Source organism: Ictalurus punctatus, chromosome 19 (assembly GCF_001660625.3).
Source record: "Ictalurus punctatus breed USDA103 chromosome 19, Coco_2.0, whole genome shotgun sequence".
Taxonomy (NCBI): Eukaryota; Metazoa; Chordata; class Actinopteri; order Siluriformes; family Ictaluridae; genus Ictalurus; species Ictalurus punctatus.
Window position 1 is genome coordinate 24,569,645 of NC_030434.2, and position 12,748 is coordinate 24,582,392.

At 42.8% G+C, this 12,748-nt stretch overlaps 1 protein-coding gene across 1 annotated transcript; it reads left to right on the forward strand.

Annotated features, from left to right (window-relative positions):
• Nucleotides 1-778: 778 nt before the first annotated feature.
• On the forward strand, nucleotides 779-12,564 carry ldhba (lactate dehydrogenase Ba). Its single transcript, XM_017493952.2, has 8 exons — nucleotides 779-1,058; nucleotides 5,819-5,950; nucleotides 6,150-6,267; nucleotides 8,157-8,330; nucleotides 8,681-8,854; nucleotides 8,987-9,104; nucleotides 11,157-11,280; nucleotides 12,036-12,564. Exons 2-8 carry the CDS (start codon nucleotides 5,822-5,824, stop codon nucleotides 12,201-12,203), a joined length of 1,005 nt encoding a protein of 334 aa, XP_017349441.1. The 5' UTR covers nucleotides 779-1,058; nucleotides 5,819-5,821; the 3' UTR covers nucleotides 12,204-12,564.
• The last annotated feature ends 184 nt before the right edge of the window (nucleotides 12,565-12,748 follow it).

Here is a 12,748-nt window from a genome sequence, read left to right on the forward strand (position 1 = left end):
AAACTATAAATTCAACAATAATGTTTTGACAAGTCTCCCACTTTATTATTATTATTATTATTATTATTATTATTATTATTATTATTATTATTATTATCAGTAGTACTAGTATTTTCATGCAACAAAGTCATGTGGAACTCGTTTTCCCGGCACCATCATGATTCACTGGAATAAAGTCGGTGTGAAGTTGGATGTTCGATATTCGCGGAAATTAAGGGACCGTCTCTAAAGTGACATACGACATCGTTATACACGATTCTAACTTCAATAGCGTTTGAAGGGAATGACTTACAGTCACATAACCAACTCTAAAGTGTTCATCTCGGTGCACACCTTTTAGATTTTTGATATTTATTAAAATAAACTATTAAATCACATTTAAATTAGACATGAATTTGGGCCCATACACAAAATATACCTAAAACTTGTGATTGCAGAAGTATTCACCCCTGTTACTGGGAAACTAATCCATTATTTAAAGCTCAATAGCATTTGAAGTGATTGTTGTACAGTCATACAACCTACTGGAAAGTGTTCCTCTAGGTGTCAGGTATGATGCACACCTTTTAGATTTTTGATGTTTAATCTGACCCCTAGATGAACACTGTACACTGGGTTATATGACTGTAAGTCATTCCCTTCAAACGCTATTGAAGTTAGAATCGTGTATAACGATGTCGCATGTCACTTTAGAGACGGTCCCTTAATTTCCGCGAATAGCGAACGTCCAACGTCACACCGACTTTATTCCAGTTCTTGATTCCGAGTGAAAGGCGGACAGAAAAGGAGTCAAGGTTGCTCGAGTCACAGGCCTGAAAGCCGCTGCGTGCGCGCGCATCCTCACATTCCACACCGCCTGTACTCCATCTCGAGCTGTACGTCGACCGCGCTTTTTAACGCACGCGCACCAACTCCTCCTCCTGGAAGCTGACTACAGTGAGCGCGCGCCCTTCACGCCACACATCCTTCTCCGCCTGCACTCAGCTCGGATCAGCTCCGCAAACCCGCTTCACGCACCGCCGAAGCACGCAGAGACGTCCCTCTCTCTCACACCTGATGTACGTACCGCACACGATAAGTCTAATCTAACTTGGGTTGTTTTTTGTTTGATGGAGGTCGTTTAATGCACATTAGGCCAAAACAAGAACCGTGTTCAATTGATTCCAGGTTTAAAATGACTCCGTTTCTTCGTGATTCATGTTTCTGTGTCTCTCTCTCTCTCTCTTTTCTGTGCATGCATTGGTTTTGTGCACTGCAGTGTGTTTGATGATTGAGGGTATTTCCGTTTTAGGAAACTTCCGTGATGCACAATTAAAAATAAATAAATAAATACATACATTTTGTTTAATGGAGGTCGTTTAATGCACAAAGCGCGTGCACCTAGGCCAAAACAAGAACCGTGTTGACCTGATTCCTGGTTTAAAAGGACGCCACTTCTTCGTTATGAATATTTCTCTCTTTTCTGTGCATGCATTGTTTTTCTGTGCATGCATTGGTTGTGTGTGCATGCATTGTTTTTCTGTGCATGCATTGCAGTTTGTTTGATTATTGAGGAAACTTCCGTGATGCACATTTAAAAAAAAAAAAAAAAAAAAAAAAAAAAAAAAACCTCCTAAATGCCATATAGGTTGCACAACACGGCCTTCTTCTATTTCTTTTTTATTTATTTAGATTTTTTTTTCTTTTACAAATGTATTCATTCTGAGCTGCTGTGTGTGTGTGCGCGCGCGCGCGCTTGTTTATAGAAAGATGTCTCGTGGGTAAACAGACTTGACCTTGGGCTTAAAAACTGTGCACCTTCGAAGCTTATTGTTTTGGAAACGTGAGCAGATCCGGTGAAGGACGCTGTAAGGACGCGTGCTGCGATGAAGAAAAGAAATTGGAGCTGGTTTCTGTCTAAACGCGCTTTGTTTAGGAGACAGTTTACAGTTCTGCGCTGTGAATTACAGGGCTGCTGAAATCCAACCGCTATTTAACACGGCTACATCCGGGACACTGAGCGTCGTGACGTCATTTAGACGCGTCTGTCTCCGCTAGAGTGTTACGTGTGTAAAGATATCGCGGTTTTAATCGGGTTTTTTTTTTTAAAAAAAAAACAAACAAACAAAAAAAAAACAATAAAAGCCATTGAAAGAAAAATGTATTTTTTATCAGTACAGATTTTGTACAACAGACAAATTATGTCCTGACACCAAAAAGAAAAACTAACAACAATAGTTTGAGATTCATGACTTGATTCTGTACTTTTATCCATTTCCTTTAGAAACAGGAAGTGTGTGTTAGCATGTTGCAGAGTATAGCATTGGATTTACACCACATCCCTGCCCAATATGGAGAACAGTGCAGAGTTTAACAAGTGCATTTTCACATGCTGCTAATGAGAGAACAAACTGCTACTGCTTCTAACAAACTAATAAACCGCTATATCCTATTAACGAGCTAACAAACTAGAACTGCTTCTAAAGCACTAACAAACCGCTATAGGTTCTAGTGGACTAGCAAACTGCTACTGTTAATGTTGCTAACAAACTTAAGAATGGCTACTTCTCATAACAAGCTAACAAACTGCTAATGCTTTTTACAAACCTACAAATTGCTACTGCCGCTAACAAACTGGTTAAACCAAGCTAACAAACCGCTGGACCTGCAAACTGGACCTGCCTCTATAGCGCTAACAAAAAGCTACAGCTTCTAACGGGCTAGCAAACTTCTACTGCTGCCAATGTTAACACTCTAAAGAACTGTTACTTGTACTAATGAGTTAGTGAACTGCTAATGCTAGTAATGAGCTAACAAACTGGAACTGCTTCTAAAGCGCAAACGAGCGGCTAATGCTTTTAACAAACTAACAGATCGCTACTGCTGCTAATAGGCTAATGGACTGCTACTTCTGCTACCAGACTGAAATACTGCTACTTATATTAACGAATTAAAGAACCTCTACTAACGAGCTAACAAAGTGGAACTGCTTGTAAAGGGCTAACAAACAGCTAATGCTTTAAACAAACTAACATACTGCTGCTAACAAACTAAAGAACTGTTACTTCTACTGACGAGCTAACAAATCGCTACTGCTGCTAACGGGCTAACGAGCCGATAATGCTAGTAATGAGCTAACAAACTGGAACTGCCTCTAAAGCGCTAACAAACTACTAATGTTAGTAATGAGCTAACAAACGGCTGCAGTTTCTAATGGGCTAACGAATTGCTGCTTCTCGTAATGAGCTAACAATCTGCTACTGCTGCTAATGTTAACAAACTGAAGAACTTCTACTCCTGCTGTGTTTTTCCCGCCCTCTTTTGATTGACAGGATATCATCGGATGTTTCTAAACTATTGCCTGATGGCCCATAGCGTGAAAAAAAGCCTTGATACATTGGTGCATCTCTAATAATAATCAATTATACGAATTATTACACCGGAATACTACGAGAAAACTACTTAACTACGTTTTACTGCTGAAGCCGCCGCCGCCATTTTGAGTGTTTCTGCGTGACGTCGTGGCGGTCAGATAGTACAAGTTGGAGCCCTCGGAAAGCTGTAATCGCGAGCTCTACGAAGACGTGAATGCTTTTTACCAGTCGGAATCGCGTAGTTACGGTAATTACAACGCGGCGTGAGCGCGGCTTTTCTAAATCGAGCTCCGAGTTAGCGAGTAAACACGCTGGAATCAAGGGACGCAACGTCTTTAGCGGACGGTAAATCTGTCGAAATTGAACGTTTACTCGTCTCAGAAGGGGATTTCAGTTATGTGTACGGTTTACGCAGCAAAGTTATTGCCAGGCTTTTTTTAAAAAATATTTACAACAAAACAAGCTAATTTTCTGCAAAACTGAGAAAATCGCGATATCGCGTTGTACGGTTGCGATGTAACGTGTAGCGATAAAATTTACATCGGTGTCATAAGTTTCTTTCTTTCTTTCTTTTTTTTTTTCAAAGCACAACACACCTGATGTGTGTTCTTCCTTCATTTTCTAGACGTGGAGTTAAAGGCACAGTGAGTCCAGATGGAAGGGGTTGAAAACGTCAACGATCCGATCGTACGCCGTGACTAACCGTGAAACCGTAATTTAAAAAAAGGGAAAAGAAATTAAACACACATCACGAGTATTTGCGCAGCAAACAATATCTACAAACAGCGCTGTTTGTTCTCCTTTCACCCGCTTCTGCTGTTGCGTCTGGTTTATGTTTACAAACCGCAGACGTTTCCTGGATCGTTCTGTTCGTCTCTGCAGGAAAATAACTGCACTCCGGCTACAAAACCGTGCCTTTGTAAATGCAGACTAGGTTTTGGAGCAGTTTGAGTGCATAATAGTTCAGGTACCTTTTACCCATACAGCTTTACTCTTTTAAAAAAAAAAAAGTCATTATGGTCTGATTGTGTAGCTTTCCAAAGGTACACCCTGTGTACACCGCATTTCCAGATGAAAGATACACCTTATTAAAGGTACAAAAGATACAAAAGGTAAAGGTCAGGGTTTTTTTTTTTTTTTTTTTTTAATGTGGGTGTGTCCTGTAACAAAACATCAGCCGAAGAAGCGTAGTTTAAGCTTATAACGACGCTACGTAACTTAAATATAAAGCGAGCCCGATTCCAGAAAAGTTGGGACGCTGTGTCAAATGTCAATTAAAAACCGAATGCAACGACCTGGAAATCTCATAAACCCGTATGTTATTCGCCGTAGAGCGTGGAAAACGTATCAAATGTTTAAAGTGAGGAAATGTACCGTTTTAAGAAGGAGAAAAAAGAGGAGGGGGAGTTGGGACGGGAGCAAGAAAAGGCTGGGAAAGGAAGTGTTAGTGAAAAAGAAACGACTGGAGGAACATTTTGCAAGTAATTAGGTTAATTGGAAACAGGTCAGTAAGATGATTGGCTCTACACACACCTCAGTCAATTATTATTATTATTATTATTATTAGTAAAGTTACGGATGGTAAACGATAGTGTAATGCGTAACGTATAAGACAAATGCACTAATATCTGTGAATAGTTTAGTCTCTGTCTTCATTTTATCCGAAGGGTGTACAAACTTTTGCTCTCGGCTGTACTTCATGGCCGTATGCACCAGAGTGGGTTTTCTCACCCGAGGTTAACCTAACGGAGAAGGAACTTGAGTTTGAAATGGCTCACGGTGCTTTACGTTGTGAAAGGGTGGGTGTGTGTGTGTGTGTTACAGAACTGTGTACACACACGGAGCTCAGCTTGAGCTTCATACCCTGTGCCCTTGTTCTCCTTTTGTCCTTGTTGGCGCCGTGTCAGTTCAGGATTATCGAGTACCCGTCACTCAGCGGCTGGAAAAGGACGAGGAGGATTAGCGGCGCTTCGGCTCGCGCGCATTTCACGTTTATCTCACGTGCCCGCCCGCGTCGACCTTTTCACTCTGAACTTTGACACAGTTGAGTCAGTGTACCGCATTACTCTCGCAGCTGTATGTATGAAGAATAAAACACTCCGTGTCGTGCCGTTATGGGAAAATAATCAACACCGCAAACTGCGTTACTCCTCTCGTACCACTTTTAATTACCTTGTAAACCGTAATCTGTTCGCTGTTGCGTTTTTAATATTCGCAGAGCAAATCCGTTCCTGTTCTCGCTTACCTTCTAGCAGCTTTAAAGAGACGTTCCTGCACCTGCATCTCCTTTTCTTTCTTCTTCTCTCTCTGTTGTAGTTAATAAGACAAAAAACAAATCGCACAGTGTCACGTTAACCGAAAAAAACCCGCAAAGAAGCGTAAACTCCTCTGTCCTGAAGACGTCGGAAACGGCTGTAAATAAACCTGGAGGTTTTCTGTAGTAAAAGCTTTAACACTCTGTGTAGATCATGGCCTCAGTCCTGGAGAAACTCATGACCTCCCTGAACAGCGGTCCTGCTGAACCACCCACCAACAAGGTGACTGTGGTGGGAGTGGGGCAAGTGGGCATGGCCTGCGCTGTCAGCATCCTGCAGAAGGTACGAGACCCCACACACACACACACACACACACACACACACACACACACACACACACACACACACACACACACACAGTTCCAGTGTTTGATCTTAGGATGCTGCATTTTGTGCTGAGTGAATATCTCTCTCTCTCTCTCTCTCTCTCTCTCTCTCTCTCTCTCTCTCTCTCTCTCTCTCTCTCTCTCTCTCTCTCTAGGACTTGTGTGATGAGCTGGCACTGGTCGATGTGCTCGAGGACAAGCTGAAAGGAGAGATGATGGACCTGCAGCATGGCAGCCTCTTCCTCAAGACCCACAAGATCATCGCCGATAAGGGTGAGACGTCAGTGACCCGAGAACCGAATCTTTTCTTTTAACGAATCTTTGTGTTCTGAATCATTATCTAAACGATTCATTTGTACGACTTCGCAAATGTGCGAGTGATTCGCTTCGACCTGTTGTCAAACGATTCTTTTAAAAAACAATTCCGTGGTTAGAACTTCCTTCATACATCCATACATTCTTCCTTACTTCCTTTCTTTCATACTGCCGTCATTCCCATCCTTCCATACCTCCCTACTTTTCTTCTGTACTTCCTTTCATCCTTCCCTACTTCCTTCCTTCTGTACTTCCTTTCATCCGTCCGTACTTCCTTCCTTCCGTCCGTACTTCCTTCCTTCTGTACTTCCTTTCATCCTTCCCTACTTCCTTCCTTCTGTACTTCCTTTCATCCTTCCCTACTTCCTTCCTTCTGTACTTCCTTTCATCCTTCCCTACTTCCTTCCTTCTGTACTTCCTTTCATCCTTCCCTACTTCCTTCCTTCTGTACTTCCTTTCATCCTTCCCTACTTCCTTCCTTCTGTACTTCCTTTCATCCTTCCCTACTTCCTTCCTTCTGTACTTCCTTTCATCCTTCCCTACTTCCTTCCTTCTGTACTTCCTTTCATCCTTCCCTACTTCCTTCCTTCTGTACTTCCTTTCATCCTTCCGTACTTACATTTACATTGCATTTTACATTTATTCACTTAGCAGACGCTTTTATCCAAAGCGACTTACAGATGAGAAAGATACAAGCAAAGCGATATCAAGCAGAGAACAATACAAGTACTTCCTTCCTTCCGTACTTCCTTCCTTCCTTCTGTACTTCCTTCCTTCCTTCTGTACTTCCTTCCTTCCTTCTGTACTTCCTTCCTTCCTTCTGTACTTCCTTTCATCCTTCTGTACTTCCTTTCATCCGTCCGTACTTCCTTTCATCCGTCCGTACTTCCTTTCATCCGTCCGTACTTCCTTCCTTCTGTACTTCCTTTCATCCGTCCGTACTTCCTTCCGTCTGTACGTACTTCCTTCTGTACTTCCTTTCATCCTTCCCTACTTCCTTCCTTCTGTACTTCCTTTCATCCTTCCCTACTTCCTTCCCTCTGTACTTCCTTTCATCCTTCTGTACTTCCTTTCATCCTTCTGTACTTCCTTTCATCCTTCTGTACTTCCTTTCATCCTTCTGTACTTCCTTTCATCCTTCTGTACTTCCTTTCATCCTTCCCTACTTCCTTCCTTCTGTACCTCCTTTCATCCTTCCCTACTTCCTTCCCTCTGTACTTCCTTTCATCCTTCCCTACTTCCTTCCTTCTGTACTTCCTTTCATCCGTCCGTACTTCCTTCCGTCTGTACGTACTTCCTTCTGTACTTCCTTTCATCCTTCTGTACTTCCTTTCATCCTTCTGTACTTCCTTTCATCCTTCCCTACTTCCTTCCCTCTGTACTTCCTTTCATCCTTCCCTACTTCCTTCCTTCTGTACTTCCTTTCATCCTTCTGTACTTCCTTTCATCCTTCCCTACTTCCTTCCCTCTGTACTTCCTTTCATCCTTCCCTACTTCCTTCCTTCTGTACTTCCTTTCATCCGTCCGTACTTCCTTCCATACTTCCTGTCATCTTTTGATATAAAAATAGATACTCATCCTATGAATAAATTCTTTTGATAACTAATAAACAAATAAAACATTTTCTGTATTTTTCTTTTAATCTCTTTACACGCGTTCACGTCCTTTATTTGACCTTTCTGCGTTCCATCGCGTTATTTATCTGATGGTTTAACAGCCGAGTGTGAGGGTGTAACGTGATGTACATTAACAGGACACACTTTGATCGTGGAGATCAGGTGTCGGTGTTTGTGTGACTCCACAGCTGTTTTTATAACTCCGCCTCTGTCCGCGCTGTCGATCGACAGACTACTCTGTGACGGCGAACTCGCGCATCGTGGTGGTGACGGCTGGCGTTCGTCAGCAGGAGGGCGAAAGCCGCCTCAACCTGGTGCAGAGGAACGTCAACATCTTCAAGCACATCATCCCTCAGATCGTCAAACACAGTCCCAACTGCATCCTCATCGTCGTCTCCAACCCGGGTGAGGCAAAATACGGTTGTAGGTTTGCAAAAGTAAATTAATGGATATGAAAAAATGCAGTTAAAATACTGTTAGAGCCGTTATAGTAGTTAAGTTTGCCTTTACGTTATTAAATAATAATAATAATAATAATAATAATAATCATCATTTTTAACATCGGCACTACCACCACCATGCTTCAGAGTGAGGAAATGAATTGAAACAGATCTTAATACTGTGTAACACATGTTGTGACCACATGGTGTCGCCATTCTGATGAAAAGTCAGTAATTCTGGACAAAATGTCGGAGAGATTTGTTTCGTCTTTGAAAACGCTTCGTGTAAAGCTGTCGGTTTTAACGCCCACACAGTGGACATCATGACCTACGTGACGTGGAAGCTCAGCGGCCTTCCCAAGCACCGCGTCATCGGCAGCGGCACCAACCTGGACACGGCCCGTTTCCGCTTCATCATGGCCGAGAAGCTGGGCATCCACGCGAGCAGCTTCAACGGCTACATCCTGGGGGAGCACGGAGACTCCAGCGGTGAGCCTCTGGGAGAGAGGGAGGGGTGGATTGTGGAGGAGATTATAAACACTGAAGTTGGTTTGTTGTAGTTGTGTATAATTTTATGCAGTGGTGCAAATCGAAGGTCTTCCTGGTTCCTGTGTTCCTCAGTGCCCGTGTGGAGCGGTGCTAACGTCGCAGGCGTGAACCTGCAGACGCTCAACCCGGCCATCGGGACGGATCAGGACCGCGAGAACTGGAAGGACGCTCACAAGATGGTGGTGGACAGGTATAACGATCCTCTGTTTTTTTTTTTTTTCCTGTATTGCATTTTGAATCGTTTTGTTCATATTTCTAGCTTTCAGTCTGATCCATTTGAGTTGTTCAGACGGATTAACGGCTGACAGTAAGGCTGTCTTTGTGTCCGATCTAGGAATGCAGATTTACGCAAAATACTCCGGATGATTAACCGACTGAAATTCCTCCACGATTACAAGGGAAAAATCTGCTACGATAAGATCCGATTTCGGGTCTTGAAGGGGAAAGGGAACCGTGTTCATATCGAGAGTACGACAAGAGTAAAACAGGTCTGGATGAATTTTATACGCCGGCGCTGAGCACTCGACCCTTGCGCTCTGGGGTTCTGTTTACCCGACCAGTGTGACGTCATAGGCTGGCTTGTGTTTACATGCGAGATGTAAACAAACATGCTGTGTGTATGGGTTGATTTTCTGTAGAGCTGCAAAGATGCTCCATGTTTTTGAATTTTGATTTGAAGCGACAGATAAAATCCAGCATGAATTTCTTGCGAGATGTATATGCTGGATGCCCCACACACACACACACACACTCACACACACTCACACTCACACTCGCAGATTGGCATTTTCCTTAATCCGCCTTGGACTTTGTTTTTGTTTACAAACAGGAGTACGAAGTCTAATTTGTCTGATCTCCCTACAGCAGACAGATACACTCTGTCCCGGTTGGCGATAATGCACAATTACCACATGTGCACCAAAACAAATCCGGTCTCTGTCTCGATCAGGTTCAAGGTCCGCATCGGACTCGGTGACGTTTCCAGCTCCCCCGCGTCAATGTACAACAGACCAGGCAAATCGATACAAACTTGCACATTAGAAATGAGCAGAACTTATTTTGTTAACAGTATTAAGATTCAGCAGATTCTGCAAGGGGGATGCAAACTTTTAGGCACAACTGTATTTTTTATATATATAAGATTGATCCCATGTTGTTTTAGTCCTGCCCTCAATAAACTATTTCACATAAGAGATGTTTACATTATAGTCCACAAGACAAGATTATAGCTGAATTTATAAAAATTTCCCCGTTCAAAAGTTTACGCACCCTTGATTATTAATCCCGTGTGTCGTTACCTGGGTGATCCACGACATGATGCGTTTGTTTTGTGAGAGTCGTTCACGAGTCCCTTGTTCGTCCTGAGAAGTTAAACCGCCCGCTGTTCTTCAGAATAAATCCTCCAGGCCCTGCACATTCTTTACTTTTCCAGCATCTTCTGCATATGTGACCCCTTTCTCCTCGTGGAGATTTGAACTGGACTGGTTGGAGGCACGCCGTTTGAAAGTGGTTCCTGTCGGGTATCGGGGCGTGTCGTGTGGGATTCCAGGGAATGAGCAAGCAGCTCAAGGAGGCTTCATCTTCAGAGCTCCAAAAATGTCCTGTTCTAAACTTTTTTTTTTTTTTTTTTTTTTTTTTCAAAAATTTCGAAATGATCGGGATCAACGTGGCACGAATAAACGTTACGACATCAGTCGTGTCGGTCGAAAGCGTCGTCATGACACTCACGCCTGTTATCTTCGAGGCATGTTTTTAATGTTTTGTTTTTAAATGCGGTACAGAATTTAATGCACTAAATGATGATCATGATGTCGGTAATGATAGGGCTTTGAACTTGTCTCCCCCCTCCCCAACCTTGTGCTGTGCTAGTCCACGCCCACTTTCCATGCCGTATCATACTGACCACAGCTCATTAGGGTTCTTGTAAACTTTCCCCCCTTATAAATAATCAGCGTCTCGGGAGGTCTGTCCCTTTTTCTCTTCCTGTCCTGTCTTCTATGGTCATGTCTTCCTTAGGTGAGGATAATGCTTGCTCTCTCTCTCTCTCTCTCTCTGCAATAAAGTATGAAGATAAACACCCATTTAGAAATGTATCGATGTTAACACTGAATCTGTAACAAATTAGCATTCACAGACTTTCTCTCTCACACACACGCACTCTGTCAGAACGGCAGTGGTTGTAAGTAAACGGTGTTTCAGGCTGAGCAGGTGACTGAACGTGTGTGTGTGTGTTTTGTCACAGTGCCTATGAGGTGATTAAGCTGAAGGGGTACACTAACTGGGCCATTGGAATGAGCGTTGCTGATCTGACTGAGAGCCTGGTGAAGAACCTGAGCAGAGTTCATCCTGTCTCCACCATGGTCAAGGTGATGAGTGCGCACACACAGAGAGAGAGAGAGAGAGGGAGAGAGAGAGAGTGATTAGAGGGAGAAATACACAATGTGAGATACACAGATATTGAGGGAGAAATATAGAGAGACTGAGGGTGAAGGAGAAATACAGTGAGACTGAACTGGAGAGAGAGAGAGAGAGAGAGAGAGAGAGAGAGAGAGGCAGGCAGGCAGTTCTACTGTATACTGTGTTAAGTGAAACGGTGCAGTGTTGACGTTCCCTCTATAATAAAGGGAGAGAAACTTGACATGAAAATAAACATGTTGTGACTTCATCTGAACTCGGATGTTTAGAGGCAGCAGGATTCGGTGTTTTGATGAAAGATTTCTGAAAAAGTTTCAAATTTCAATAACACACGTGACCATGTTTAAAAAACAAAAAAACAAACAAACAAAAAAAAACGGTCTGTGAGAGAGTTTGCTCATTCACATGACTGTGTCTGTGTCGTTAGAGCACCACCTAGTGTTCAAACGAAGAACTACTGATTTGTGTTAGTTTCTTCAAATCCGAGTTTAATGTAACCCAAAGACAACATCTGGAAAACGTGACACAGATGTGGTTCTTCATTATCCTCTTCTGGAACCCGATGTACGTTTGAGTGAATCAGAGGCTTCTGTACGTTACTCCACAGTGCTGTTGAATCCTGGGTTCTGATTGGATAGAGGAGTTTAGGCTGGAGAGGGAACGACTGTTTATAGCTGTGTGTGTGTGTGTGTGTGTGTGTGTTTAGGGCTTGTACGGGATCAGCGGCGAGGTGTATCTCAGCCTGCCCTGCGTCCTGAACTCCAGCGGCGTGACCAGCGTGATCAACATGACCCTGACTGACAGTGAGGTGGGGCAGCTCAGGAAGAGCGCCGACACTCTGTGGAACATCCAGAAGGACCTGAAGGACCTGTGAAGTCCTCGTGTAGTGGCCACACACACCATCCACTCACATCATCCACGTACTTCTAACCCTTCCACTTAACACACACACACGTCCTACACGGGTGTGGCTCTCGGATATGTCCTTACATCTTTCTCATTTTCTTTCCCCTTTCACTTTTTAAAAAGTTCAAACTCCGAGTCGGAACGCTTTCTTTTCTCCTGTGGTGTGAATACGGTTCCGTAAGATCGATTTTTCACAAGTATAGTAGGAGCCTCACAGGTTTGTAGTCTTTCTGTCGACAGGAGCCAGACTGAAATATAGCCGTACCCAACATATCCGTAAAAATGTCTTTAAAATGAAGAAAAATCAATAAATCTTTAATGAAATCCCACTCATGATTGTTCATGCTCGTTTTTTTTGTGTTTGTTTTTTTAATATATATAAACAAATTTTAGACACTTTGCTGAAAAATTGAACACAAACTCCTAAGAAATTAAATACGAACGTGTTTTTGAAAATGATTTTCGTCTCTAAACCATTCAACAATTTACAAAAAAATGTTTATTACACACACA

Excerpts from the sequence above, each read along its gene's own strand:
- ldhba (XM_017493952.2), top strand. The coding sequence starts at position 5,822 with ATGGCCTCAGTCCTGGAGAAACTCATGACCTCCCTGAACAGCGGTCCT. Across the intron at positions 5,951-6,149 it reads CTGTCAGCATCCTGCAGAAG|GACTTGTGTGATGAGCTGGC; the intron begins GTACGAGACCCC and ends CTCTCTCTCTAG. Across the intron at positions 9,105-11,156 it reads CACAAGATGGTGGTGGACAG|TGCCTATGAGGTGATTAAGC; the intron begins GTATAACGATCC and ends GTTTTGTCACAG.